This window comes from Aphelocoma coerulescens, chromosome 30 (assembly GCF_041296385.1).
Source record: "Aphelocoma coerulescens isolate FSJ_1873_10779 chromosome 30, UR_Acoe_1.0, whole genome shotgun sequence".
Lineage (NCBI taxonomy): Eukaryota > Metazoa > Chordata > Aves > Passeriformes > Corvidae > Aphelocoma > Aphelocoma coerulescens.
Genome location: NC_091043.1, coordinates 117,388 through 144,803, shown reverse-complemented (window position 1 = coordinate 144,803; position 27,416 = coordinate 117,388). Strand labels below are relative to the sequence as shown.

At 65.9% G+C, this 27,416-nt stretch overlaps 1 protein-coding gene across 1 annotated transcript in view; it reads right to left on the bottom strand.

Annotated features, from left to right (window-relative positions):
* The window catches only part of CACNA1A (calcium voltage-gated channel subunit alpha1 A), a 28,354-nt gene extending 3,234 nt beyond the window's left edge, over positions 1–25,120 (bottom strand). The window contains 44 exon segments of the mRNA XM_068997850.1: positions 1,028–1,063; positions 1,622–1,732; positions 1,936–2,074; positions 2,107–2,237; positions 2,500–2,600; positions 2,685–2,792; positions 3,258–3,363; positions 6,686–6,782; positions 7,369–7,496; positions 7,682–7,832; positions 8,099–8,199; positions 8,291–8,356; positions 8,437–8,553; positions 8,645–8,728; positions 9,018–9,128; positions 9,400–9,564; positions 9,650–9,851; positions 9,944–10,084; positions 10,152–10,312; positions 10,405–10,504; positions 11,455–11,561; positions 11,636–11,695; positions 12,011–12,140; positions 12,233–12,374; positions 12,664–13,025; positions 13,201–13,926; positions 14,323–14,429; positions 14,524–14,591; positions 14,698–14,815; positions 14,905–14,977; positions 15,093–15,224; positions 15,344–15,456; positions 15,638–15,750; positions 16,168–16,377; positions 16,605–16,694; positions 16,812–16,868; positions 17,480–17,595; positions 17,675–17,778; positions 18,209–18,396; positions 19,128–19,280; positions 19,379–19,470; positions 20,906–21,045; positions 21,627–21,732; positions 24,837–25,120. Coding sequence (XP_068853951.1) covers positions 1,028–1,063; positions 1,622–1,732; positions 1,936–2,074; positions 2,107–2,237; positions 2,500–2,600; positions 2,685–2,792; positions 3,258–3,363; positions 6,686–6,782; positions 7,369–7,496; positions 7,682–7,832; positions 8,099–8,199; positions 8,291–8,356; positions 8,437–8,553; positions 8,645–8,728; positions 9,018–9,128; positions 9,400–9,564; positions 9,650–9,851; positions 9,944–10,084; positions 10,152–10,312; positions 10,405–10,504; positions 11,455–11,561; positions 11,636–11,695; positions 12,011–12,140; positions 12,233–12,374; positions 12,664–13,025; positions 13,201–13,926; positions 14,323–14,429; positions 14,524–14,591; positions 14,698–14,815; positions 14,905–14,977; positions 15,093–15,224; positions 15,344–15,456; positions 15,638–15,750; positions 16,168–16,377; positions 16,605–16,694; positions 16,812–16,868; positions 17,480–17,595; positions 17,675–17,778; positions 18,209–18,396; positions 19,128–19,280; positions 19,379–19,470; positions 20,906–21,045; positions 21,627–21,732; positions 24,837–25,120 — 6,147 coding nt within the window.
* Between the last annotated feature and the right edge of the window lie 2,296 nt (positions 25,121–27,416).

Genomic DNA, 27,416 nt, shown 5'->3' with positions numbered 1-27,416 from the left:
GGGGTCACCTGGGCGGGGGGACTGGGGGGCTCCAGAGGGGGGGATCTGGAGGGAGAGTTTTGGCCGGGGGGCTCTGAGTGGGGGTCCAGGGGCGGTTACCTGAGGGAGGCGGGGCCGGTGAGCTCCAGGGCGGGGTCACTGGTGTGCCCTGAGCCCCCGGGAGCTTCAGCCGCTCCAGATCCCTCCCTCCCGTCCGTCCGTCCGTCCATCCATCCATCCATCCATCCATCCATCCATCCATCCATCCATCCATCCATCCATCCATCCCTCCCTCCCTCCCTCCCTCCCTCCGTCCTCCCATTCCTTTCCCCATCCCTGTTCCGGACACGGGGTCTGACCGCTGTCCCCTCCAGAGCTGTCCCCACGGCCACCGGATCCGTCCCCACGCCCCCCGCCCCGGGTGGGTGCCGACTCCGTGTGCCACCGCTGGGCTGGGAGGGACGCTGTGTTCCCCGTTGTCACCGTGTCCCTATTGCCACCGTGTCCCTATTGCCACCGTGTCCCCCTTGTCACCGTGTCCCCACTGTCACCGTGTCCCCACGGACCTGGCTGGGGTGGCCCCCTGGGACACGTCCCCCCTCCCGCTGCTCTAAGCATTGAGCTGCTGCTGCCGAGGACCCCTGAGCGGGATCGGGGGGCACAGGGGGACAGTGGGACAGGGGGACAGGGCGACAGGGGGACAGGGGCGCTGCTCCTCGCTGACCAGGGTCCAGGTGTCCGGAGGTGATGCAGGGGGTGAGACACAGAGGGGACAAGGTGTGGGGGGGACACAGGGACAGGGACTGGGGACAGTCGGGGGGGCCGTGGGGGTCCAGGGGGGTCAGTTGGGTGGGGGGCTTTGAGCGGGGTGCCAGGAAGAGGGGCTCTGGAGGGAAGTGGGGGGGTTCAGGGAGGTCTGTGGTGTGGGGGGCTCTGGGAGTGGCTGTGGGGGTTCCGGGGAGTCCGAGGGAGGCTGTGAGGGCCGGGGGGGGGGGTCCGAGGGGTGGGGGGCTCTGGCGGGGGGGCTCGGGGGCCCCGCGGTACCTACACTGAGGTTATTGCCTCGGGGTCGGACCTTCCTCCGCTGCCAGAGCCGGCCCAGGCGGTGCCCGCGGAGCCGGAGGAGAGACAGAGACCGCTGTGAACCCGGGCCGGGGGTCCGGGGGGCGCGGGGGGGCGGGCAAGGGGTGCGGAGCAGCCAAGCAGCGGCCGGGCGAGCAGCAGCAATGAGCAGAGCAGCCAGAGCGTCCCTGTCCCCGTCCCTGTCCCCAACCCGGCCATGCTGAGGCGGGGGGACACTCCCAAAGCTGGCGGCAGCCCCCGGACCCCCAATTTGGGCTGGAACAGCCTTGACTCTGCGCTGGAGCCGAGTGTCCCCACGCGGGGACCAGTGGCCACCGGGCCACCCCACATGTCGTCCCCCCCTCCAGCCCCCCGCTGCCATGCTCATGCCCCCCTCGAGACCCCCAGCCCAGCGCTGCAGCCATTGCAGGGGACACGGCAGGTGTCCTGGCCCTCCAAAGCCACCCCCTCCCCACCATTGAAGCTGCGGGGGGGGCGATGGGCGGTGCTGCCAGCCTGGGGACGGTCCCTGGTGTTCCTGCGGTGACAGGGCGGGTGGCACCCGGGGCTGTCCCCTCACCTGGGTGTCCGCGGGCAGTCGGGGCATGGAGGCAGCGCGGCCGTGCCCCTCCATGGGAAGGTAGTCACTGTCCGAGTGGCCGTCCTTGGGCATCTCCCGCATCTCCACCAGCTGCGGCACCGGGGAAACTGAGGCACGGCGGGGGGGGGGGGGGGCGCCAGGACAGCCCCCCCCGGGCACAGCGGGGGGACGTGGGGAGCGGGCAGGGGACATGGGGGAGGATGGGGATGGGGGTCGGAAGACCCGTGGGGACACAGGGGACACGCGGAGTCCGGCTTGTCCTGGGGGTCCCCCGCGGTGGCACCGCCGCTCACCTGGGAGTTGGGGCGGGTGTTGGGGACGTCGTCGGGGTGTCCCCGCTCGGGGCTCCAGGTGCCGGTCCTCTGGAACATCTCCTGGGCGCGCTGGGTGACCCAGGACTGGCTCTCCTTCATGTCCCCGTCCCGCGCGGCCCTGGGGGACAGCGGCGCTCAGAGCCCTCCCGCGGCCCCGCGGGGACACCGGGGACACCTGGTGGCACTTACGGCTCCGCCGCGGGCGCCGCGTCCGGCCCCGGGGGCCCCTCCTGGGTGGGGGACGGCGGCTCCATGCGCTGGAACATCAGCGGCGTCCGGTTCTGCGGGGACACGAGCGGCTGGACACGGGGACACCGCGACACGGGACACCGGGACATGGGGACACGGGGATGTGGCTGGGATGGTCAGGGAGGTGCTGGGAACACAGGGGACACGGGGAAGGGACAAGATTGGGATGGGGACACCGGAGGTGGCAGAGGCGAGGACGGGACCGGTCTGGGGCCTTTGGGGGCTGTGGGGAGGCGGCGGGGACACTGCGGGGTGACCGGGAGGGGACCCCGGGGGACACCGCGGGTCTCCCACCTGCTCCTCGCGCATGGCCTGCAGCTTCTTGGCCTTGCTCTGCCGGTAATACTCCATGATCATCATGGCTGCGTAGATCTTCCCCACCGTCAGGTCGGTGGCTGCGGGGACACGGGTCAGCGGGGACAGGGGGGACACCTCGGGGACAGCGCGGGGACAGGGACGGGGATGGGGCGGGCCCTTACACTTGTGTGGGGTGACAAGCAGGTCCAAGTTTTTGGGGGACAGGTTGGGCCAGATCGCGATCATCTCCTTGCGCAGCTCCGCGTCCATCTGCTGCTTGTCGGCCCCGCCTGCGGGGACACGTGGGTGACACGGGTGGCTCCGGGCGTCCTCGGGGACCCCCCGCCCTCCCCAACCGCGTGGGGCCCCGCGCCCCCCATGTCCCCATATCCCACCACATGCCCCCATGTCCTCATGTCCCCCCATGTTCCCACGCCCCTTTGTGCCGCCCATGTCCCCTTGTCCCCCGGTGTCCCACATAGCCTTGCATGTCCTCACGTCCCCTAGTGCCGCCCATGTCCCCTGTCGCCCATATCCCCCCATGTCCCCTGTGTCCCCCCATGTTCCCACGTCCCTTTGTGCCGCCCATGTCCCCTTGTCCCCCGGTGTCCCCCATAGCCTTGCATGTCCTCACGTCCCCTAGTGCCGCCCATGTCCCCTGTCGCCCATATCCCCCCATGTCCCCTGTGTCCCCCCATGTTCCCCGGTGTCTCCCCATGTTCTCCGGTGTCCCCGTGTCCCCCGTGTCCCCCTGCCTTTGGCGATCTTGATGTCGAGCGCGGTGCGGATCAGCGCCATCAGGGTGGAGTTGAAGTGCACCGTGTTGTCGTCGGCCACCGGCAGGTCCATGCGGAGCAGCCGCTGCGAGGGGGGCCCCAAATTGGGGGGGGGGTCAGCCGGCACCCCCGAACCCCCCATCCCGGGGGGGGGGCGGGGCTGGTGAGAAGGCGGGGGCCCCCCGCGCAGCGGGCGGGGAAACTGAGGCACGACCCCTCCACACACCCCTCCCCCCCGGCCTCCCGCCTTCTCCCCACGGAATTCCCATGGAGGGGGGGGCACGGCCAAGCGGGACCCCCAAAACCTTTGGGGGAGGTGGGCGGCACATGCGGCTCATGCAGTAGGATGGGAGGGAGGGCTCATTTCCAGTCCCATTCCAGAGGTTTTTTTGGGGAGGCGGTGCAAACCGGCATCCTCAGGGTGGGGGGAGAACACACGTGCGGGGGGGGAACGATGAGTTTGCCAGGCCTCAGCCCCGCGCCCCCTCCCAGCTCCCGGTGCCCCTCCCCGAAAAGAGCGGCCTCCCAACCCCCCCATGCAGCCCCGGGGAGGGGGGGGGGTGCAGAGCAAAGGGTGGGAGCGAGCGATGCCGGGGGGGAAACTGAGGCACGGACCCCCCATGCCCGACCCCCCCACGATGCAGGACCCTCGCCACCCCACGATGCAGCTCCGGAGCCCCCGCGGTTCGGGGGGGGGGGCGGGGGCCGTGCAGCAGCCGGGGGGGGCCGGGGGGGAGCTCACTGCGGGAGTAGGGGGGGCTGGGAGAGGGGGGGGTCCCTAAAAATGGGGTGCGCTGGGGGACCCCCAATATGGGGGCGGGGCCTCATGGGGGGACCCCAAATAGGGTCTCGGAGGGGGGGGCTGGTTGAGCCCTATGGAGGACCCTAAAAGGAGATCATTGGGGGACCCCAGATAGGGGCTGGGAGGACTGGCTGAGCCCTTTGGGGGGACCCCAAAAGGAGATCTTTGGGGGGCCTGAAATAGGGACTCGGGGGGGCGGGCTCTGAGCCCCTCAAGGGACCCCAAATAGGGGCTGGGAGGAGCTGGTTGAGCATTTTGGGGGACTCTAAGCAGGGGCTCTGGGGATCGGCTGAGCCCTTTGGGGGACCCCAATTAAGGGCTTTTAGGGCACCCCAAACAGCGGCTCGTAGGGCGGGGGGTGCTAAGCCCCATGGGGGACCCCAAGAGGAGATCTTTGGGGGACCCCGAATAGGGGCTGAGGGGGTCTCGTTGGGGCCTTTGGGGGAGACCCAAGAGGAGATCTCTGAGAGACCCCAAATAGGGGCTGGGGGGGCTGGCTGAGCCCTTTGAGGAGACCCCAAAAGGAGATCTCCGGGGGATTTTGAGGGGTCCAGCTGAGCCCCAGGGGGATCCCAAAACCCCGTTGGGGTGGGTAGGGGGGTCCCCGGGGGACAGAGGGCAGGGGGCGCGTCTTACCCAGCCCGTCCGGGGGGGGCTCAGCAGGGGCCGGCGGCCGCAGGAGGGAAAAAACACCAAAAAAAAAAAAACCAAAAAAAAAACCAAAAAACCAAAAAACCCCAAAGTCCCCCAAAACCCCCCCAAAATGAGGCCGGGGGAGGCCGGGGCGGGGGGGCACCCCCGGGGGGGTTATTCTACCTTATAGGCCACGCGGGGGGGGCAGCTGGTGCCCAGCCCCAGCGGCGGCGACATGTGCCGCAGCATTTCGTACATGTCGGCGAGGGTCAGGCGGCCCCTGGGGGCGAGAGAGGGGGGGGGACACACCGGGGGGGGGTTACACCGGGCCGGGGGGGGACACCGAATAAGAAGAAATTCTAAGAGGGGGAAAATAAAAATAAAAAATAAAAAAAAAAAAAAAAAAGAAAGAAGAGTGAAAATGGGGGAGATAAAACCAAAAAAAAAGCCAAAAAAAAAAATCGGAAATTAAAAAAAAAAAATTGAAATAGCGAAAATGATAAAAGTGGAAAAGGTGATGGGAATTGCGAAGAGTAAAAAGAGATGGGTGTGGGAATTGGAAAAGTAAAAGGGAGGAAAAGGAAAAAGTAGGGGGAGAATGGGATGAATGCAAAGAAAAATGGAAAAGTCATAAAAGTAATAAAAGGTGAAAGCCAGAAAGAATAAATGGCTAAAATAATAAAAGTAGAGGAAATTAAAAATAAGATAAATTTTAAAAAGTTAAAATGGAAAAATGAAAAATAATTAAAAGTGAAATAATGACGATAATAAAGAATAAGGTAAATAAAAATAATAAAAGGTAAAAAAACAAGAATAAAAAATGAAAATAATAAAAAGTAACGATAATAACGACAATAAAAATAATAATTATTTTTATTGTTATTATTTTTACTTTTTATCATTTTATGTTTTATTTCTATGTTCTTACATTTACCTTTTATTATTTTTATTGCTAAAAAGCAAAAAAAGCACTAAAACAAGGAATAAGGAAAACAATAAGTAAAGGAAAAATAACAAATAAAAAAATAAAAAATAAAAATTATAAAAACACCAGAATATCGTGCAGTGATAAACCCGAAAATTATAAAAAATAATAGAAATTTAATTAATAAAATAATAAAAATAAATTGAACAATGAAATGTAATAAAAATAGGGAAATTAATTAATACAATAAAATTAATGTAATAAAAATAACGTAATAAAAATAACATAATAAAAATTATATAATAGACATTTTTACAACTGAAACTGATCCAAGAAATTAAAAAAACCAACGGGAATGTAAAATCATAAGAATCACGAGATTAATGATAACAATCACATGGTTAAAAATAATAAAGCAGTGGAAAGGATAAAGAGAAGAAAAAGGAGAAGAAGGAAACGAATAAAGAGAATAAAAAAACAGAGTGGCAAAACCCCCTAAATAATAGGAAATATTTAAATAATAAAAATAGTTAAATAATAAAAATAATTAAATAATATAAATAAATAAATAATATAAATAATTAAACAATATAAATAAATAAATAATGAAATAATTAAATAATAGAAAATAAATAATAGAAAATAGCTAAATAATGTAAACAAAAAATTTAAAACAAGCAGAGAACGATAAATAGTTAAATAATAACGAGCAATCAAATGATTCAAACGAATCGAACGATTGAAACGAATCAAACACCAAACAATGACGAAAAGAACCTCAAAACCCAAACCAAGGCGAAGCAGAATTTCCCCGTCTCGGCCCCGCCCGCGGGGGGTGGGGGGTTGGGAGGGGAGGGGGTTGGGTGCCCCATGCCGGGGGGGCCGCGGGAAGCCGGGGGAGGGGGTCAGGGGTGGGGTGGGGTGGGGGGGGCTCCATGCCGGGCCCGGGGGCGCGGGGGGATGTATATAAATATACGGGATGTATATGTATATACGGCGCCGGGAAGCGCATTCCAGCCCCGGGGGGGGGCGCGGGGGGGGGCGAACCTTGCAGGCCACCCTATGGGGGCATTTCTTGCCCAGCCCCAGGGGAGGGGAGATCACGCGCAACAAACTGTACATGTCCCGGTAGTGGATGCGCCCGCTGCAAGAGACACACGTTAGTGGGGGCCCACAGCCCCCCGCAACCCCCCGGGATGGGGCGGGGGCAACAGAAACCCCCGGGACCCCCCCCCGGCGAGGTTTGGGAAGTAGAGACCACCCCCCGGGTGAGGGGGGCTGCACCCGCTGCAATAGAGGCACTTTAAGGGTGGGATGGCTGCGACCCCCTGCCCCGGACCTCCGAGACCCCCCGGGGAGGGTTTGTCACCAGAGACCCCCCCCGGGGACAATTCGGGCTCCAGGGGACCACTCGGGACCCCCACGGGGCCACTTCGGGTGCTGGGGGGTTGGAAAACCCTGGGGGCACCCTCTCGGAGGGGGGCACACACCAGTGGACAGCGGGGACCCCGAGGGGGGCCAGAGCACTCGGGGGGGGGGGGGGCTGGTTTTCAGTCACCTTTTCTGCCGGCCCCTCCCCACGGACCCCGCCGCACCCCCGGGGATGGGAGGGGGGGGCGGGGCGCGACCCCTCCACCGTGTCCCCAGCGCTGGGAGGAGACCGCGGGGTCCGGGGGTGTCCCTGCCCCCCCCCCCCGCGTCCCCCCGCACCCCCCTGGGGGGGTCCTTACCAGGCGGCGGGGTCGTACTCGGCCCAGACCCGCACATACTCGTCCAGGTGGTGCGGACCCAGGATGGACGAGTCCCGCGTCAGGTACTCGAAGTTGTCCATGATGACGGCGACAAAGAGGTTCAGCATCTTCGGGAGGGGGAGCGCGGGGGGGTCAAGGGTGGGAGGGCGCTGTGTCCTCCTCCCCAGAGCCCCCCGGAGCCCCCCCGGCCTCAGCAGAGAGGAAGGAGATGGGTGAAGGAGCAGAGGTGCAGAGAAGGAGCAGGGGTGTCAGGGGTGGGCGGGCGGTTTGGGGACCCCCCCCGGGAGCTCACCAGGAAGGAGCAGAGGAAGATGAAGGACACGAAGTAGAAGTAGGCGAACTCGTTGCCGCACTCATCCTCCTTGATGCCCGAGTTCTCGTCGCACGGCTTCCCGCTGAGGCACGACAGCATGATCTCGTGCCACGCCTCCCCGGTGGCGCTCCTGGCGACAGGGGACGCGCCGGTCACGCGGACAGCAAGGGGGGACACGGCGGGGGGAACACAGCGGCGTGGCTCTCATAGCGCGGGTGGCACCGGTATGGCACTGGGTGGCACTGGGACTGTGCTGGGAACGTGCTCGGGTGGCACTGAGTACCCAGGTGACAGTGGGGTGGCACTGGGACTGTGCCGGGGGCCACACTGCGGTGGCACTGAGTACCCAGGTGACAGTGGGGTGGCAGCGGCCACGCAGGTGACAGCAGGGCCCACCTGAAGAGCAGCATCAGTGCCTGGAAGAAGGTGCGGAAGTTGTTGTGCTGGGTGATGGCCGACTCATCATCCTCCTCCTCGATCCCGATGTTCCCAAACACCTGGGGGGGGCAGGGCAGCTCAGGGGGGCCGCGGGGGGGCTGGGGGTGTCACCTGTACCCGGGGGTGTCACCTGCACCCAGTGGGTCTCACCTGCATCCCGATGATGGCGTAGATGAAGAAGAGCATGGCGATGAGCAGGCACACGTAGGGCAGGGCCTGGGGGCACAGCAGGGCCGGTCACGGGGGGCTGGGGCCGGGGGCGGCATTTGGGGGGGCATTAGGGTTTTGGGGGGCACCTTGAAGGACTGGACAAAGGTCCAGAGCAGGATGCGGATGGTGTAGCCCTGGCGCAGGAGCTTGATGAGCCGCGCAGCACGAAAGAGTCGCAGGAAGCTCAGGTTGATGAAGTTGTTCTGGGGGGACGAGGAAAAGGGGGTGAGGGGGGAAAGGGGACCCTGGGAATGGGGCTGGGGGAGCAGACGGGGGGCAACAGTCCCCACCTACCCCAAACTCTGTCACCAGGATGTCTGTGATGCTGCCCAGGACCGTCACGAAGTCGAAGACGTTCCAGGCGTCGCGGAAGTAATTCTGGGAAAGAGGGGAAAGGCATGTGGGGTCCTGGATCCTGGGGTACCCCTGGGCTGGCTCCCCAGATCTCGGTGTGGCCCTGCAGTGGATCCCTGTACCCAGGATGCCTGGTGACAGACCTGGGGCACTCGTCCCAGGAGGTCCCTGGGGTTCCCTGAGGTCTCGGGGTTCTCTGGGGTGCCCTACCTTCCTGGAGTTCCCTGATGTCTTGGGACCCCCCATGTCCCCAGGGTGCCCTGGTGGTCCAGGGGTCCCCCCAACCCCGGAGTCCCCAGCGTTCCCCCCGTACCAGGACGCCAAAGGCCATGATCTTGAGGAGACACTCGAGGGAGAAGAGGGAGGTGAAGACGTTGTTGAACATCTTGAGGACGTACTCGTAGGTGTCTGAGGCATCATAGAACTGCAGGGACAGCGCAGGAAGGTGGGGACGGGGGCACAGGGGTGCAGCCCAGGGTGGGGGGTGGATCCAGGGGGACAGGGACAGGTTTAGGGGACAGGGACAACTCCGAGGGGGACAGAGGTGCAGGACAAAGCTGGGCTACAGGAATGGATCCAGGGATGGACAGACAGAGCAGGACCAACCCCAGGGGGCTGCAGGACCAGGGGCGCCTGGGGGACTGAGAACAACCCTTGGGGGGCTCCCCAGCCCCTCCAGCGCCGTCCCTGCCCACCTTCATCATGAGGACGATGGTGTTGAGGGCAATCATGGCCATGATGGTGTACTCGAAGGGGGGGGACACCACGAACTGCCACATGCGGTACTGGAAACTCTGGCGGTTCTGGGGCATGTGCCGGGTCAGCGGCTTGGCGCTGATGGCAAAGTCGATGCAGGCTCTCTGCAGGGACAGGGGGGACACACGGGTGTCACCCACCCCGGTGTGGCCCCCGCAGCTCTGCGGACGGAGGGCACAGGGGCGGCACCTCATTCTTCTCCAGGCTGTACTCCTCCATCATCTTGTCCCCCTGCTCCTGGAAGGTGATGATGATCAAGGCCACGAAGATGTTGACGAAGAAGAAGGGGAAGACGACAAAGTAGACGACGTAGAAGATGGACATCTCCATGCGGTACCCTGGGCTTGGTCCTTGGTTCTCATATGTGGCGTCCACTGAGTGCTTGAGGACCCTGCGGCGGGAGCAGGGCAGGGACGGGCTGGGGGTCCTGCTGCCCCCCCAGACCCCTCCCGGACCCCCAGCCCCAAATCCGTGCAGCCTTACTGTGGCCACCCCTCGCCGGTGGAGACGGTGAAGAGGGTGAGCAGTGCCCAGAGCACGTTGTCGTAGTGGAACTCGTACTTCTTCCACTCGCGCTTCTGCGCCTTCACCTCGTTGTCCTTCTCGTACACCAGGTACTCGCCCCTGCCCGGGGAGGGGCGGTGGGCGGGGGCCGGGTGGGCAGCACGGGCCCCTCCCGGCCGGGCCGTACCTGCAGTCCTTCTCGAACTCCTTGGACTCGTCCGTGCAGTAGAAGAACTTCCCCTTGAAGAGCTGTACGGCCACCACAGCGAAGATGAACATGAAGAGCATGTACACGATGAGGATGTTGAGGACGTTCTTCAGTGAGTTCACCACGCAGTCAAACACGGCCTGGGGAGGGGGTGAGGGGGCGGAGGTCAGCACTTGTAGTTGGAATCCCCCAAAATTCCCCAGGTGGGTGGTGAACTCCCCCCAGAGCCCACCTTGAGCTTGGGCAGCCTCTTGATGGTCTTCAGGGGCCGGAGCACACGGAGGACACGGAGGGACTTGATGGTGTTGATGTCCTTCCCTTTGCTGCTGCCACTGGGGGTGGGCAGGCGGGAGGTGTGGGACCCCTGGTGTGGCCAGGACACCCCGGAAATCCCAGCAGGACCACGGGTGGTCCCACGTCCTCCTCCCCCGCTGGTCCCACCCCTCCCCTCCCTCCAGGCTGAGCCCCCTCCCCCCTGCGCTCATCACGTGTTTGCCTGAGGTGCTTTTGGGGGGGCGGGGGTGGGAATTTGGGGAGCGGGAGCGAGGCACGACCACGAGCACGAGGAGAGGACGAGGACGGAGACGAAGGCAGAAGGATTTACCGTGAGCTGCTCCTGTGGCGGAGGCAGAGGAAGCGGAGAGACAAGGCACGATCAGAGCCCCCCCCAGCACCTCCGGGCCCCCCCAAGGGACGGGGGAGACCCTCGGGGCAGCCCCACCTCCTGGGAGGTGCTTGGGGTCCGCTCCGGGTTTACTCCCGTGTTACTCGGGGGTTGCTTGATTTTGTGGGAGTTGCTCAGCCCAGACTCAGAGGCTGCTCAGTTACTCAAGGGATGCTCAGGCTTTACTCTGAGGATGCTCAGCCTTAGCTTTAGGGCTGCTCAGACACTCAGGGGCTGCTCAGACACTTGGGGAATGCTCATCCTTTACTCAGGGAATGCTCAGGCTTTACTTGGAGAGTGCTCAGCCTTTACTTTAGGGCTGCTCAGACACTCGGGGGATTCTCACCCTTTGCTCGGGGGATTCTCGGTCCCTCAGGGGTCAGTTGCCCCTTCCTAGGGGCTCCCTCACCCCTTCCTAGCGGGTTCCTCCTCCTTCCCTGCGACACCGACACGGGGACGGTGACAGGACGACACAAATGCAGTGACAAGCGGCCGAGGACGGACGTCAAGCGACAACAGAGAGCGTGGGCAGCGGGGCCCCACTGGAGGCACCGGGGGGCGCTGCGAGAGGCCACCCCCCATCCACCTCCATCCCCTGCGTGTCCCCCAGGCACTCACGTGAAGGCAAAGGCCACCAGTGCCCCGCTGACCACAATGAAATCCAGAATGTTCCACAGGTCCCGGAAATAGGCACCTTGGTGAAGCACCAGTCCCAGATCCACCATCTGCAGGGGCAACGGGGGGGGTCAGGGGGCTCCGGGGCACCCCCCCCCGCCCTGCCGACCCTCCTCAAGCTCACCTTGATCACCATCTCGAAGGTGAAAACCCCCGTGAAGACGTAATCGAAGTAGCGCAGCACCTGTGAGGGGAAGGACAAGTTTGGGACACCCCTGGGATCCCCGGGACCTCAGGAGCCCCCCAGGACCCCGCAGAAACTCAAGGCCCCCAGCACCTCAGGACCCCCAAGACCCCCTCAGCATCCCGGGACCCCCCAGAACCCCACAGCACCCCAGGCTTCTCATGCCCCCCGCCGTGGCTGAGCTCATTCTCTCAGAGCCAGCACACCCCGACCATGGGGCCGCCACTTTAGGAGCTGTTTTGGGGTCGCCCGCCCTCAAATCAGCACTCCCCACCCCGGGGGACCCCGCTGGTGGCAGAAAGGGGGGGGTCTCACATTGTTGCGGGGGGCGTTGGGTTGCACGGGGTCCTCGGCCGCCAGCGCGATGCTGCTCATGGCAATGACCATGAGGATGCACATCTCGAAGTAGCGCAGGTTCACGATGTAGTGGCAGAGCCGCCGGAACCTGGCAAGGACACGGTGAGGGGGGACCCCCCGGGACCTCCTCGGGACCTCCCCGGGACCCCCCCGACCCCTGCTGCCCCCCCCAGTGCTCACGGGTTGGTGGTGGAGAGGATGAACATGGAGCTGTAGGGCACCATGGGCTTGGGGCCGTTCTCGTCCTGCCCGTCACCATCCTCCTCCTTCTTCTCCTCCTCCTCTTTGCGGGGCAGTGGCTCGGGGTTGGCGTTCCTGTTCACTGCAGGGCTGGCGCCGTCAGAGACCCCCCCCAGAGCTCCTGAACCCTCAGATCACCCTCATACCCCAGATCTTTCACATCCCCTGCACCTCCCAGACCCCCCATATCCCCGTAACCCCCCCAAACCCGCCCCCAGGTCCCTTGGACTTCCCCAGACCCTCTGAACTCCCCCAAACCTCCTGGACACCCGGAACATCCCAGATCCCCCTGGGAGCTCCAGACTTCCCCTCAGACTCCCCAGATCCCAGACCCTCCCAGACTTCGCCCAAACCTCAGTGGGCTCCCCTACCTTGGACCAGGGCGTTGCTGGGGGGCGGCGGGAAGGGGGGTGGGATGTCCACGGCCGTGTGTTCTGGCTTCCCCCCGCCCTTGGAGGGGTTGTTGGGGGGGCCGGGGTTGGTGACCACCAGGCTGTTTTCGGGGGGCGGGGGGTTGGCAGTGGGCGGGGGCCGGCGGGGGGGGCCGGCGGAGGGACAGGGGGTGTGGTTGCCCACGGCGGGGGGCGCGGGGGGCTCGGCCGTGGCCAGTTTGTTGTTCTTCATGTTGTCGATGTCCTCGGCCACGGGGGGGTCCCGGCGCCCCAGGTCCTGCTGGATGGGGCGGGTGGTGGAGAGCGTGGGGCCCGACGGCGCCGGGGGCGGCTGCGCTTCCCTGGGGGGGAGCAGATGGGAGAGGGCTCAGAGGGGACCCCAAGAACCGCTCCGGGGAGCCGGGAATGCCGAGGGATACTCGGTTCCTTCCTGGGATCCACAGCAGCCCCTGCTCGGAGGGTCCCTCCAGCTCCGGGGCGTCCCACCGATCCCCGGGGTCTCTCCCGCGCCCTCACCTCCTCCGCCGGTGCCGCCGCTCCTTGTCCTCCCTCCTGCCCTCGCCGTCGTACCCGGGCGGTGCCCCGTGCCGGTGCCGCCGCCGCCGCTCGCCGTCCCCGTGCTCTCCGTCGCCCTCGCCCCGTGGCTGTCGCCCCCCGTCCCGGTGCCGCGGCCGCCGCTCGGGCCTGGCGCCCTCCTCGCCCTCCTCGGCCCCGCGCCGGTGCCCGCGGTGCCGCCGGTGTTCCCGCTCGGGCGGGGACCCGGCGCGGCCGTCGCGGCTGCGGTGCCGCCCTTTGGGCCGCTCGCCCTCGGCGTAGCCGCGCTCCTGGCTGGGCTCCCGCTCCGGCTCGCGGCTGCTGCTGCGGGGACGGCGGCTCCCGGGGGGGGGTCCCGAGGGGTCCCCGGGCCGGGGGCCGCCTCCGTGGTCGGGGTAGCGCGGCTGCTGCCGGCGCAGCTCCTCGGCGCGGAGCGGCCCGAAGCGGGGGTCGGGCGGGGGCTCCCCGGGGCGCGTCTTGTTGGTGTTGTTGTTGCGGTTCTCCTGCGGGTCCACGACCAGGGGCCGGTCCAGGTGTGTCTTCATGTCCGGGCGCAGGTGGCGGGCGTACGGCACCTTCCAGCGCTCCTCGGGGTCCAGCTCGCTGTACAGCGCCTCCCGGCTCGCCAGCAGGTTCTGCTTGCGCAGCTCGCTCGTGCGCTGCTCCCACACCGACTTGGAGGATTTCTGGTTCTTCTGCTGCTCCTTCCTGCGGCCCCGGGGGCGGGATTGGGTCGGGAGGGGCCGGGGTGTGGACGGGATGGGGTTGGGACGGAGCTGGGGCGGGTCCGGGATGGAGGCAAGGGTGGGGATGGGATGGAGCCGGGATGGAGTTGGGATGGGGCTGGGATGGAGTCAAGGATGGATCTGGGATGGAGCCGAGATCGATCCGCAGATGGAGCTGTGATGAAGCCAGGATGGAGCCGAGGAAGGAGCCAGGATGGACCCAGGGACGGAGCTGGGATGGAGCCGGGATGGATCCGGGGATGCAGCTGAGGAAGGATTCAGGATGGACCCAAGGATGGAGCCAGGGTGGGTCTGGCCTGGCTCTGGGATGGCTCTGGGGATGGATCCGGGATGATCCCAGCTGGCTCCAGACACTCACATGGTGACGGACATGTTGGCTGCAGACAGCGGGCTGACCTCGGCCACCTCCTTCGCCTTCTGCAGCGCCAGCTTCTGGTTGGCGGCTTCCTCCTCCTCCTGCTCGTCCTGCAAAGCCCCAGCGCCATGTCCAGCCCGGCTCTGAGACCCCCAGACCCTCCAAGCCCCCCCCCGGGCCCTCCAAAACCCCCAGACTCCTGACCTTGGTGAGCTCCTGCGCGTTGGCCAAGTTGTCCACGGCAATGGCCAAGAAGACGTTCAGGAGGGTGTCTGGGAGCCGCGTCAAGGCAAAGCAGGGACCAGGGAAGCCCCTCCCCTCCCAGGACTCTCCCCGAGCCCCCCAGCACCCCCGGGACCCCCAGGACCCCCAGGATACAGTTGCCAAAGAGGGTGAGGACGATGAAGTAGACGGAGAAAACCATCCCGCCCTTGACGCCACCCTGAGATTTGATCCCGTCGTACATCACCGCGTTCCAGTCTTCTCCCGTCAGGATCTGGGGGGGGAGGAAGGAGCCCTGGGGGCAGCGGGGACCCCCCACAAGCCCCCCGCCCCCTCAGAGACCGCCCTGGGGGTGGGGCCTACCTGAAACACTGTCATTATTGCTGCTGGGAAAGTGTCGAAATTGGTGGGAGGGGTCCCGTCGTCAAAATTGAACCTGGAGGGGTTTGGGGGGGCAGCGGTGGGAGCCCCACCAGCACCAGGTGCCCCCCAAGCAGGGACGTGGGGGCACAGAGACCCAGGAGATCCCATTTCCCCAGCCAGTCACTCACTGTCCCCCAAAGAGCTGCATCCCCAAAAGGGCGAAGACCACGATGAAGAGGAAGAGGAGGAAGAGGAGGCTGATGATGGATTTCATGGAGTTCAGCAGGGACACCACCAGGTTCCGCAGGGAAGCCCAGTACCTACGGGAACAGCACCAGGCTGTGGGGGGTGCAGGGGGGCGTGGGGGGACATGGGGACATGAGAGGACATGAGGGGACGTGGGGGGACACTGGGGGACACGGGGGGACACGGGACTCACTTGGTGACTTTGAAGATGCGCAGTAACCTGAGAGCTCGCAGCACGCTGATCCCAAAGGATGTTCCTGGCTTCACAACAGCCCAGATCACCTCGAAGATGCTTCCGATGATAACCTGGGAGCGGGACAGTGTCCCCAGATGGTCCCCACCCCACCCCATCCCATTCCATCCCATCCCATCCCATCCCGTCCCGTCCCATCCCATCCCGTCCCACCCCATCCCATCCCAGCCCCATTCCCGTCCCGTCCCACCCCATCCCATCCCAGCCCCATTCCTGTCCCGTCCCAGCACTCACGGCACAGTCGAAGCAGTTGAAGGACGAGTGGAAGTAAGGCCGCGTCCCCAGCCCGTACATTTTTATAAACATTTCGGACATAAAGAGTCCCAAGAAAATGAATTCTGCATAGTCTGAGGAGGGGGGGACACAGCAGTGAGGGGGGGACACTCCAGGGGGTCCTGGGGGTCTCATGGGCTGGGGAATCCCAGGAGGCTGGGGGTCCCAAAAGCTGGGGGGGGGGGGTGTCACATCAGCTGGAGGGGTCCAGGGGGCTTGGGGGCCCTTGGGGAGGCTCTGGGGGGGTCTGGTTGGTTCTGGGGGACTCCAGGAGTCTCCAGTGGGTTTGGGGGGACTCTGTGGGGCTCTCCCTGGGGCTCTGGGGGTCTCTGGGGATCTGGGGTGACTCCTGGAGGGAGTTGGAAATCCAGAGCGGGTGGTTGTGGTGCCTGATAGGAACACACGGAGCATTGGGGGCTGCTGGGGGGCTCTGGGGGGCTCCGGGGGGCTCCAAGGGGCTCCGGGGGTTCCGGGGGTTGGGGCTGACTCACAGAGGAAGTCGGAAAGCCAATCTGGCTGGTCGTAGTGAACGATAGCAACACACAGGGTGTTGAGGGCTACCAGACTGAGCACGGTCCAGTAGAAGGCCTGAGTTTTCACCATCCGCCGGATGTGGAAGCGCATCCGCCGCTCCCGCTTGTGGAAGAAGGTGGCATTCTCCAGCTTGGCACTTTTGAGGCTGGCACGGGCGAAGGGGGACCCTGCAGGAGATCCCCCCGGGGCCCGGCGTGTCACGCCAGGCTGCCCCCCTGTCACCCATCACCCCCCCATGTCACCCCAAAACACCCCCAAACCATCCCTGGGGGCACCCACCCGCCCCAAACCACCCCTGGGGCACCCACTCCTCCCCAAATCATCCCCCCACCCGTCCCTCTCCCAGTCACCCCGATCCCCTATAGCCCCCCCCGCCCTGTCCTCCGTCACCCACCCATGGCCGCGATGTCCCCCAGCTGCTCCTCGCCCTCCTCGGGGCTCAGCAGGTCCGTCTTGCTCCTCTTGCTGGTGGCCCTCCGGAGAGCTCCCGCAGGGGGGGGCACAGGGGGGCGGCCGTCACCCGGGGGGGTCTCTGAGACACCCCCGGGCCGGGCGGGGGTCGCCCCCGGGGCGGGGCGGGGGGCGGGGGCTGCGCACTTACCATCGAAGGGGCGCCGGGGCTCGGCCTCGGGCTCGTCCTCGGCCAGGATCACCTCTTCTGAGGGAAAGTGGGGGGCTCAGGGGGGCTCGGGGGGACCTCGGGGGGGGGGCCGGGGGCGGGAGAGGGATTTGGAACCCCTGGGAGGGCCGGGGGGAGAGGGCTTGGGGGTGATTTGGGGACATTTAAGAGGGTTTGGAAAGGGTTGAGAGCATGGTTAAGGGGCTCTTTAGGGGTCCGGGGGGGGGGTGGAAGGGCATTGGGTTATCCAGGGGGTCCCGAGAGGGCGGTTGGAGACCCTGGAAGGGATTGGAGAGGGTTTGGGGGGAGATTGGGGTGCGTTGGGAGGGGTTAAGAGGGTTTGGGGAGGGTTGGGTAGGGTTGGCAGGGTTTGAGGGGATCCCAGGAATGCCCCGGGTGGGTTGGAGGGGATTTGGGGAGACTGGGGGGAGCTGGAGGGGATAGAGGGGGTTTTAGGGTGGGCTGAGGAGAATTTGGGGGGGTCCCAGCGGGTTGTAGAGAGTTTGGAGAGGATTTGAGTGGAATTCGAGTGCTTTGGGAAGGGATTTCAGGGGGTTTTGGGGGCATGCAAAGGGTTGGGAGGGGGTTATGGAGGTAGGGGGGACTTGGGGGGGGTCGGGAGGGTTTTGAGGGATGGTCCCGACCCTCACCCGCCTTGGAGATCCACTCCATGTATCCATTGAGCTCCCGCTCGATCTGCTGCTGCCGCCGCAGCTTGAGGAACGCCCGGCGGTTCTCCACCCGCTCCCGCTCTTTGGCAAACTCCCTGCGGACCCCCCCGGTCAGCGCCGGTCCGGGGGGGCACCGCGGACTCCCCCCTCGGAGCCCCCCCCCGCACCGCTTACCCGGACAGGACCCCCAGCACGAGGTTGAGCATAAAAAAGGAGCCGATGATGATGAGGGGGATGAAGTACAGCCAGTTCCAAGTGTTCCCTGAGGCGTCGTTGCTCTGGGAAATGGGGGGGAGGACGACAGGGAATGGGGGAGTCCCATGAAATTTGGGGGGGATCCCAGGAATTGGGGGCGTCCGGTGAGCTCGGGGGGTTCCATAATTCGCGGGGGGGGGATCCCATGACCTGATGGGGTTCCCACGAGTTGGAGGGGTCCCATGAGTCGGGGGGAGATCCCCAAAGGGCCCCATGACCTGGAGGAGTTCCCAGGGGGTCCCCTGAGTTTCGGAAGGGTCCCACGAGGGTTACATGAAGTCATGTGGGGGGACCTAGGGGAGGACACGGGGGGACAGGAGGGGGCAGACCCGGGAGGGGACTCCAGAGAGAGGGGAGCACCGGGAGGAGACCGGGCACCGGGAGGGCACCGGGTGGGCACCGGGACGGGACCGGGAGGGGACCGGAGGGCACCGAGAGGGGCCAGAACCTCACATAGTAGAGGAGGTCGGTCCACCCTTCCATGGTGATGCACTGGAAGACGGTGAGCACGGCGAAGAGGATGTTGTCGAACTGCGTGATGCCGTAGTTGGGCCCTTCCCAGTATTTCTTGCACTTGGTGCCGTTGGGGCAGATCCGGGCCGGCTCGTCCGTCCCGCACGGGACCTCCACCTTGATCTCGTCTGGGGAGGGCGGGGGTCCCGTTGTCTGGTCCCCTCCGTGTCCCCAGGACCCCCCCCCCTCCCTCCCCTCCGCCGCAGGGCACGGACAGAAATAACCGCGGCCAATTAACGGCTTCATCAAGGGAGAGCAGCAATTAGGACATTCCAAATCGGGCGCTGGCCGCCGGCCCGGGGAGGTTTGGGGCGGGGGGGCGGGGGGTTCGGAGGGGTGTGAGGGAAGGATTCGGCCCCCCAACCCTGCTCCCAACCCCGGTGATCCCAGCCTCGGGATCCCAGCCCGCCCCGGTAGGAAACTGAGGCAGGAAGGGGAGGGGGGGAGATTTTGGGGGGTGGTTTAGGGGAATTTCAGGGGATTCAGGGGGAGTTAAGGGTGGTTAGAGAGGGTTTGGGGGGTTAGAGGGGATTGAGGGGTGCTGGACGGAGGGGCGGTGGGCTTTAGGGAGGGTTTGAGGGACTTGGAGGGGGTTTGGGGAGGATTTAAGTGGGGGTTGGGGTTTGGAGAGGGTTTGGTGGGGATTTAGAGGGTTTAGGGGTTTTGTAGAGGGTTTGGGGCAGACTCAAAGGGGGTTTTGGTGGATGGAGGGGGGATTGGGCGGGGAGAGGAGTTTGAGAGGGGTTTAGGAGGTGGGGAGGGGGTTCAGGGAGGTGTAGGGGGGACTTAGGGAGGTTTAGGGGAGTTGGAGGGGATTTGGGCAGTGTTTTGGAGGGGGATCAGGGGCGTTTGGCCCCACCTGTGACCAGGTCGAAGCAGGTGGTGTGGAATTTGCCCATATAAAACTCTAATCCTATTATGGCGAAGATGAGGATCGCGAAGAAGAGCAGGAGCCCGATCTGCAGCAGCGGGATCATCGCCTTCATGATGGACTTCAGCACGACTTGTAAACCTGCAGCAGCGGCGGCTGAGCAGCCACGCCCCCCCCCCGGCACCCCAAATCCTCCCGAGGACTCCCAGATCCTCCCAGGGACCCCCCCCTGCACTCACTTGGGATCCCCGAGACCAGCTTGAGGGGCCGGAGCACTCGCACGGCCCGCAGCGTCCGCAGGTCAAACTGGGAGCCCACCGAGGCCAGGATGCTGCGGGGACAGTGGGGTCAGCAGGGTCAGCGGGTGTGGGGACCCCCAGCAGGGCCACTGCGGCTGCCAAGAGCGGCCACAGCCACTGACACACCCCAGCACGGCCAGGGGCCCCCACAACCGGTCACCACGGCCATCGAGAGATGGCATGTCTGGCCACGCCACCACCATGTCCAAGGGCCACCACCATGAGCCTGTGGCCACACTGTCACAGCTGTCACAAGCCCCTGTGTCCCTGTCACAGGGCCACGAGCCCGCGGGTGTGCTGTCACAGCCACGGCGAGCCCCTGGCCCCAGTGCAGAGCAACGAGCCCCTGGCCCCCATGAGCTCCCAAATCTTTGTCACATGGCCACGAGCCCCTGGCCCCCACGACCCCCCCCCGTCCCTGTCACACGGCCACGAGCCCGCGGCCACCACGAGCCCGCGGCGGTGCTGTCGCGGCCCGCGCGAGTCCCCGTGTCCCCGCCGCAGGGCCACGTGCCGCAGGGCCGGCAGCCGGTGCCGCCAGCGCGGGCGGCAGCTCGGGGCTATTTTTAGCCTTTTCCGGCGATGCTGCCGGTGGTGGCTGATGCCAGCGCTGGTCCCAGCCCGGGGGTCGCTGCCACCGGCCAGCACCGGCTCCGGCATCCCCGAGGGGCTGGAGGGGGTGCCCGGCGAGCCAAAGGGGGTCCCGGGTGTACCCCAGGGGTTCATTGCTGACCCCGGTGCTGCGGAGGGTCCCCTGTTGCCATGGCAACCTGATGGCGATGCTCATCCATCACCCCCCCCGTCATCGCAGTCAGACGCGACCCCCAGTACCCCCATTTACCCCAATTTATCCACCCTCTGTCACCCCCTTTCATTCACCCCAAATCACCCCAATTAATTCACCCCCTCATCACCCCAATTACTGGGGGGGAGCAATGCTGGGAACAGAGGGTGAGGGAGGCCAGGGGGTGCAGGACAGAGCCCCCCCAAAATAGCCCCCAAAAGAGCTCCCCAAAATTCCCGCTTCAGTTTCTCCACTGGGCAAGCACAGGACACGGGGGGGGGGAATGGGGGGGCTGAGACCGGGGGTCTCTGTGACCGGGGGTCTCTGGGGCGATGCTGCCATGGCCGGGGGGATTCTGGAGCTGCAGGCGGAGCTGCCGGAGTTGCCAGCGGGTGCCGGTGCCGCGCGCTGAGTGACACCGCGGAGACACGTTGTGACAGCGCCGGGAGGCCCCCGGGGACACGGGGACAGGGACGAGCTCGGCGGCCCCGCACACGCGCGGGGACACGTGGGACACGAGGGTGGGGCAGAGGTGGGGACGGGGGCGGGGGTCCTGCACCCGCACACCTGCGTGGGGTGGGTCCCCACGGGCACGGACACGCGGTGACACGCGTTTGTCCCCAAATAGGCGCGTCCCAGCTGTGTCCCAGCTGTGTCCCCGGTGTCCCCCGCGCGCCCCTCACCCCGTGAGCACCACCACGAAGTCCATGACGTTCCAGCCGTTGCGCAGGTAGGAGCCTTTGTGGAAGGCGAAGCCCAGCGCGATGATCTTGATCCCCGCCTCGAAGCAGAAGATGCCGATGAAATACGGCTCCGTGTCATCCTGGGCGCGGGGACAGGTGTCGGGGACGGGTGCGAGGGGACGCCACCACCTCCGGACACCCCCTGCCCCCGGGGCGAGGGGTCAGCGCTGCCCCCGGCCCCTTCCAGCCCTCCCCAGGTGGCCCCGGGCGGAGGCGGCGACGCTCCCGGCGTGGCCCAGATTCCCAAAAAGGAGGAAACTGGGACGCCGGCGGGTCCGGGGGGAGCTGGGAATCGTGGCCGGCGTGGGCCAGGTGCGGGCTGGCAGCCCCCCTCCCAACCCCCCATCCTGCTGCCCACGCAGGGGGGGCAGGGACACAGCAGGGACTCCGCGGGGGGCTGGGGACACTTGATTGAGCCCCCAGGGTGGCCAGGGACCCCCAGCAGAACCCCCAGGAACCTCCACTAAAGCCCAAGGGGTGCCCGGGCACCTCTGCTGGCACCCCCAGGGTGTCCAGGGACCCTCACCAGAGCTCCAGACGTGCCCAGGGACCCTTGCTGGAGCCCCTAAGGTTTGCAGGGACCCTCCTGGGAGCCCCAGGGACCCTCCCCAAGCCTCAGGGGTACGGGGGACCCTCCCCAGCCCACTCGCCCCCTGCTCACCAGCCGCTCCGACATGGGGGTCTTGTCCTCGTCGGGCAGGTGCTGCTCCAGCGCCAGGACGATGCAGTTCGCGATGATGGTGGCTAAAATCATGTATTCAAAAGGAGTGGGGGGCGAGTCAAGGAAAAAACGGGGCTGGGGGACCCCCAAACCGCACTGGCAGGGGGGAAACTGAGGCAGGAGTGGGGTCACGGGGTGCCCAAAGCGGGGCCAAGGCCCTCGCCTTGCCCCGGTGTCGGTGCCCGCGTGTTCGGCAGCTCATTAATTAATTCCCTCATCAAAGCGGCAGCCACGGCCTCGGCTCCGAGGAGCGATCAAAGCGCCCCGGGGACAGCGGGACCCGCCGCGGCCGACACGGCCCCGCCCGGCCCGCGGGCACCGGGCAGTGGCACCCCCGGGGGTTGCGGGGACGTGTCCGTGTCCTGTCCCGCGTCCCCAGCTGCTGTCCCACGGCCCTGTCCCCTGCCCCATATCCCGCCCCACCAGTGGTGCCCATGGCTGGGGCCATAGTGGCACTGAAGGTCACAAAGATGAGGCCGGACCCCACGAGGCCGGGGCAGGGGATGGCTGCGGCCCCACAGCCCGGCACGGAACGGGTGTCCCACACAGATCTCCGGCGTGGCCCTGCTGGCCAACATGGCTCTCTGGCACGGGACAGCTGTCCAGCATGGCATGGCCATCCCAACGGCCACCCGGCGCTCCAGCATGGCACGGCTGTCCCAACAGCTCCCTGGCACGGCACGGCTCTCTGGCACAGCCTGGCCTGGTTATCCAGCCTGGCACAACGGGGCCACCCGGAATGGCCACCCCACTCTGCCATCCCGGCACAGCTACGGCACAGCACTGTGACCTGGCACAGGCACCGGGCACAGCCCTGGCACAGGGACCTGGCGCTGCTCTCCAGCACAGCTCGGTGGCACGGCTCGGTTCTCCAGCACCTCTTCCCGGCACAATATGTCCCCCGGCGCCGGTATCTGGGCCAGCGCGGCTCCCTGGCACCGCACTGTTACCAGGCACGGCTCCCTGGCACAGCACAGCTCCCAGTACCAGTATCCAGCCCGGCAGGATTCCCTGGCACTGACCAGCTCCCGGTGCCGGTATCCGGCCCGGTGCGGCTCCCTGGCACAGCCGAGGATCTGGTGCCGGTACCTCCGTCATGACACGGGTACCCAGCACGGCTCCCGGTACCGGGATCTGGCCCTACCCGGCTCCCTGGAACAGCCCGGGCGTCCAGCACGGCTCCCTGGCATGGCACAGCTCCCGCAGCCAGGATCCGGCCCAGCTCCTGGCATGGCCCGGGCATCCGGTGCCGGATTCCGGCCCGGCACGGCTCCTGGCACGGCCCGGCCCGGTTATCGGGGGCAGCGAAGCGCGGCGATGCAGCACGGATCCAGCACGGATCCAGCACGGCACAGCCTCCCTGCTATGGGGCTCTGCGCCCCCAAACCGGGATCGGGAGGCTCCCCCTCCCCTCCGCGCGCCCCCCGGGATTCCCCCCAGGACGGATTTTGGGGCGCCGCGGGAGCAACCCCCGGCTGCCGCCGCCCCCTCGCCCCGGGACCGGCGTGGGAGGCTCTGCGTGCCGCAGGATGGGACCCGCAGGGCCGCGCCGGGGAGGGCGGGGGGCTATGCATCACCTCCCCCCCCCGGGACCCCGGGGCACCCCAACATCCCCAGACCCCTGCCCGGCCCCGCCCCGCCGCGACGCCCCTGCCCCGGGGCACCGGGACCCGCTCGCCCGCCACCGCCCCGGGGACGGCGCTGCCCGGCCCCGCTGCGGCACCGAACGGCGCAGCCCGCCCCCCCCGCGACCCGCACCCCCAACCCCGCACCCCCGGACCCCCCATGCCCTCTGGCGGGCACATCGGATGTGCCCGAGGGGGTGACCTCGCCCCCAAAGTGCCCCGGGTGTCGGGGGGTCCCCAAAAGCTCGTGGTGGACCCAGAGACCCTCAAAACCGCGTGACGACCCCCCCAGCCGCCAGGAGAGGTGTCAGTGTCGGTGTGTGGGGTGACAGCGGTGGGTTGTGGGGCGACAGTGGCAGTTTTGGGATGGTGGGGGTCCTTTTGGGGTCACAGGGGCCTTTTTGGGTTGCTGCTACCCGCCGAGGATTTTGGGGGCAGGAAAAACGGGGAAGAGGCTCGGAGGAACGCCAAGGGCAGCAGGGCCGGGGCTCCACCTCCCCAAAATAGCCCAAAATAGCCCAAAACAGCCCTGCGCCCCCAGACACCCCAGCTGAGGAGGGAAGACAGATCTGGGGACACCTCGAGTCAGCGGGGACCCCGGAGGGATGGAAATAGGGGGGAGGACAGGAGGGTTGTGGGGTGCGGGGGCTCGGGGATGCCAGGTCACACATTCTCCCCAAAAATCGGGCACCGGGAGGTGCTGGTGCAATTGGGTCCCCCTCTCCCCCCCCGGATGAGCTGGACCCCCCAAATGTGGGGAGGGGGGCTGTATGGGGGGGGGCAGCAGGGGCATGGGGACCCCAATGCAGGGCAGAGAAATGGGGTCCCCAGTGCAAGGCGAGGGGTTGGGGACCCCAAAAAGGGGCCGGGGACCCCAGTGCAGGTCACAGGCACAGGGACATTGGATGGGGATCCCAATCAGGACATGGTGACCCCAATATGGGTCTGGAGTCCCCAGTGCAGGGCAAAGGGACATGGGATGGGAACGAGGTGCAGGACACAGGATGGGGACCGCAGTGTGGGGCTGGGGACCCCAGTGCAGGACACGGTGACCCAGTACGGGGATGGTGACCCCGATATGGGGATGGAGAGGTGACGCATGACCGGAATGGGGACCCCAGTGCAGGGCAGGGAAACGGGGTCCTCGATGGAGGTCAGGGGATAGGGACCCTCATGCAGGTCAGGGGAACCCCAAAGCGGGTCAGGGCATGGAGCCATCATATTGGGACCCCGATATGAGGATGGGGATCCCAATACGGGACTGAAGAGATCATGCAGGGCACGGAGACCCCAGTGAGGGTCTGCGGACCCCAGTGCAGGACAGGGTGACCCCAATAGGAGACTGGAGACCCTAATGCCGGACAGGAGACCCCAATGAGGGCCAGACGTTGGGGCTGTGGGCTGGGGCCGGGGTCATTGTGCTAGTCCCAGGTTCCCATCACGGGGCACGGGGAGTGCCAGAGCCGGGTCCCCTCGGCCGGGGGGTCCGGTGCGGAGGCGCGGGCCCCCCCCCCAGAAAGGATATGGCCATTCGGTGATCTTTTTGGCGTATTTCCTCACCACGTTGTCCTCGCTGAAGAGGAAGAGCGAGCGGTTGACGGTGAGGCAGTTCTGCCGCACCGGGATGGGGTTGTACAGGGCCATGGTGCGGGCGCGCTGGGCCATGGACTGCTTGTAGAGCCGCTGCGCCCCGGGGGGGCCCTGCCGCGGGCCCCCCCCCGCGCCCCGGCCCCCCGCCGCCGCCCCGGGGCCGCTCCCTCCGCCGCCGGGCCCGTAGCGGGCCGCCACCTCCTCTCCGAAACGAGCCATCCCGCCGGGGGGGGGGTCACGCTGCTGAGGTCGGCACCGTCGAGGAGCTCATCACATCCCATGGGCCCCCCCCAAACGCTCGGGGGGGGGTCGGGGTCCGTCCCGACCGGGCGCGGGGCGCTCAGGCGGCGGACGGGAGCGGTGCCGGCATTCCGAGCATCCTCCAGTGCGGCGCGCCCCCCCCCGCGAGCCGGTGCGGCGGGGGGGGACCCCCGGCAGAGGGGGGTCCGCGGGATGCGGGGGTCCCTCCGCTGCGGCTCGCGGCGCCCCGAAGCGGGGGGTGGTCCCGGCGCTGCGGCTCCCGGTGCCCCGGTATGGGGGGGTCCCTCCGCTGCGTCTCGCGGTGCCCCGGAGGATGGGGGGGCTCTTCTCTTGCCGTGCCCCCCCCGCAATCCGGTGCGGAGGGGGTGGGGGAGCCCCCCCCGGTGTAAAGAGGGTCTCCGACGCTGCGGCTCCCGGCGCGGGGGGGTCCCGGTGCCCCGGAGGGGGTTGCGGGGGTCCTGGCGCTGCAGCTCGCGGTGCCCCGGTTTCGGGGGGTGGGTCCCGGTGTCTCGGTACCGGGAGGGCCGAGCCCCCCGCTGCGGCTCCTGGCGCCCCGGTGTGGGGGGGTCCCTTCGCTGCGGCTCGCAGTGCCCCGGAGCGGAGTGCGGGGGTCCCGGCGCTGCGGCTCGCGGTGCCCCCGCCGGGGGGGGGTTGCGGTAATTTGGGGCGGGGGGGAGGCGCGGAAAAACCCGGGGCTCGCTCAGCGCATCCCGGCGCCCCCGGCCCGGACCATCCGTGAGAGGGGGGGAAAGGTAAAAAATCTCCCCCAAAATCCCCAAACAGCCACAAAATCCAACGGATAGAAAAAAAGGCGAAAGCGGCGGCGCCGGTGGGTGGTGGGCCCTCCCTCGGGGCGGCGGGGCCGGGCGGGGGTCGCCGTCAGCCCCCCGGCAGCAGCGGGGTGGCGGGGCCCATCGGGCCGGGCTGCGGCAGAGCTCGCGCTGCTGCTGCTGCTGCTGCTCCTCCTCCTCCTCCCCCTCTTCTTCCCCCCCCAGTACCGGGACCTTCTTCCTCCTCCTCCTCCTCCTCCTCCTCCTTCTCCTTCTCCTCCCCCTCTGTTTTCTCCTCCTCCTCCTCCTCCTCCTCCTCCTGCCCCTCAATTCCCGGGACTTTCGTCCTCCTCCTCCTGCCCCCCTAGTGCCCTGGACCTTCCTCTTCTCCCTCCTCTTCCTCCTCCTGCCCCCCCAATGCCTGGGACTTCCCCCTCCTCCTCTTCCTCCTCCTCCTCCTCCGCCTCCTCCTCCTCTTCCTCCTCCTCCTCCTCCTCCTCTAATTACCCCTTCATTACTTAACGGGGTTTAATGACCCCGCCGCTGCCTCAGTTTCCCCACACGGTGACTCCGGTGTCACCCCCCAGCTCGTTCCCGTGGGGACACAGTGGCCCTGTCTCCCCCACCCGCCCTTCGGGGTCCCCCCGGCTCGTCCCCCTCCGTGACCCCCCAAAGCAGCCGAATTTGGGTCAGCGGGTGCCCCCCAGCCCCCGGTGACGTCACGGCCCTTTGTCCCCAGCGCCGCTTTTGTCCCGGCGCCGCAGCCGCCGCACGTGGCCCTGCCAGTGTCACCCCCGGGCCACCGGGACCCCAAGACACCCAGCCGGGAGGGGCTGAGGGGGGCAGGGGGGGCACAGAGCTCCGCCGGAGTCTCCCGGCACCGGGGCTCTGCCCGGAGGGTCACTGGGGACTGTCCCCAGGGGCAGGACCCCAAACAGGGGCTATCCCCCAAGGGGGACCCTGAGCGTCACCTGCGAGCGATGGGGACCCCAAAACGCTGTGCACGGCCCCACACCTGGGCATGGCCCCACTCCTGTGCAAGCCCACGTGTCTCAAGTGTCCCCACACAGCACCAGCTCCGGCCGTTTCCCCAAATTCCGGGCGCAGCCCTTTCTCCTGGTAGGGGTCCCCTGGGGCCTGTGCCACCATCTCACTGGTGTCCCACCGTGGGGACACCCTCGCTGCCCTGGTGTCCCCAAAGGCTGCCAGACCCCTGTGTCCCCCTGGGCCGCCCCGTGTCCCCCCCGTGTCCCCCCGTGTCCGGGCCAGGCTGTGCCCATGTGTTGTGGCCGCATGCCCGGCGCAGCCGGATGTCCTGCAGGGCGGCAGCCGGACAGGGCCGGTGGCAGATGCGGCCGTGGGGACACCGCGATGGCACTGGGGATGCGGTGGCACCACAGTAGCTCATTAGTGTGTCCCTGTGATAAGGCGGTGGCTGCCTGCAGGGACTGATCAGAGGCCACCGGGCCACCGTGGTGGCACCT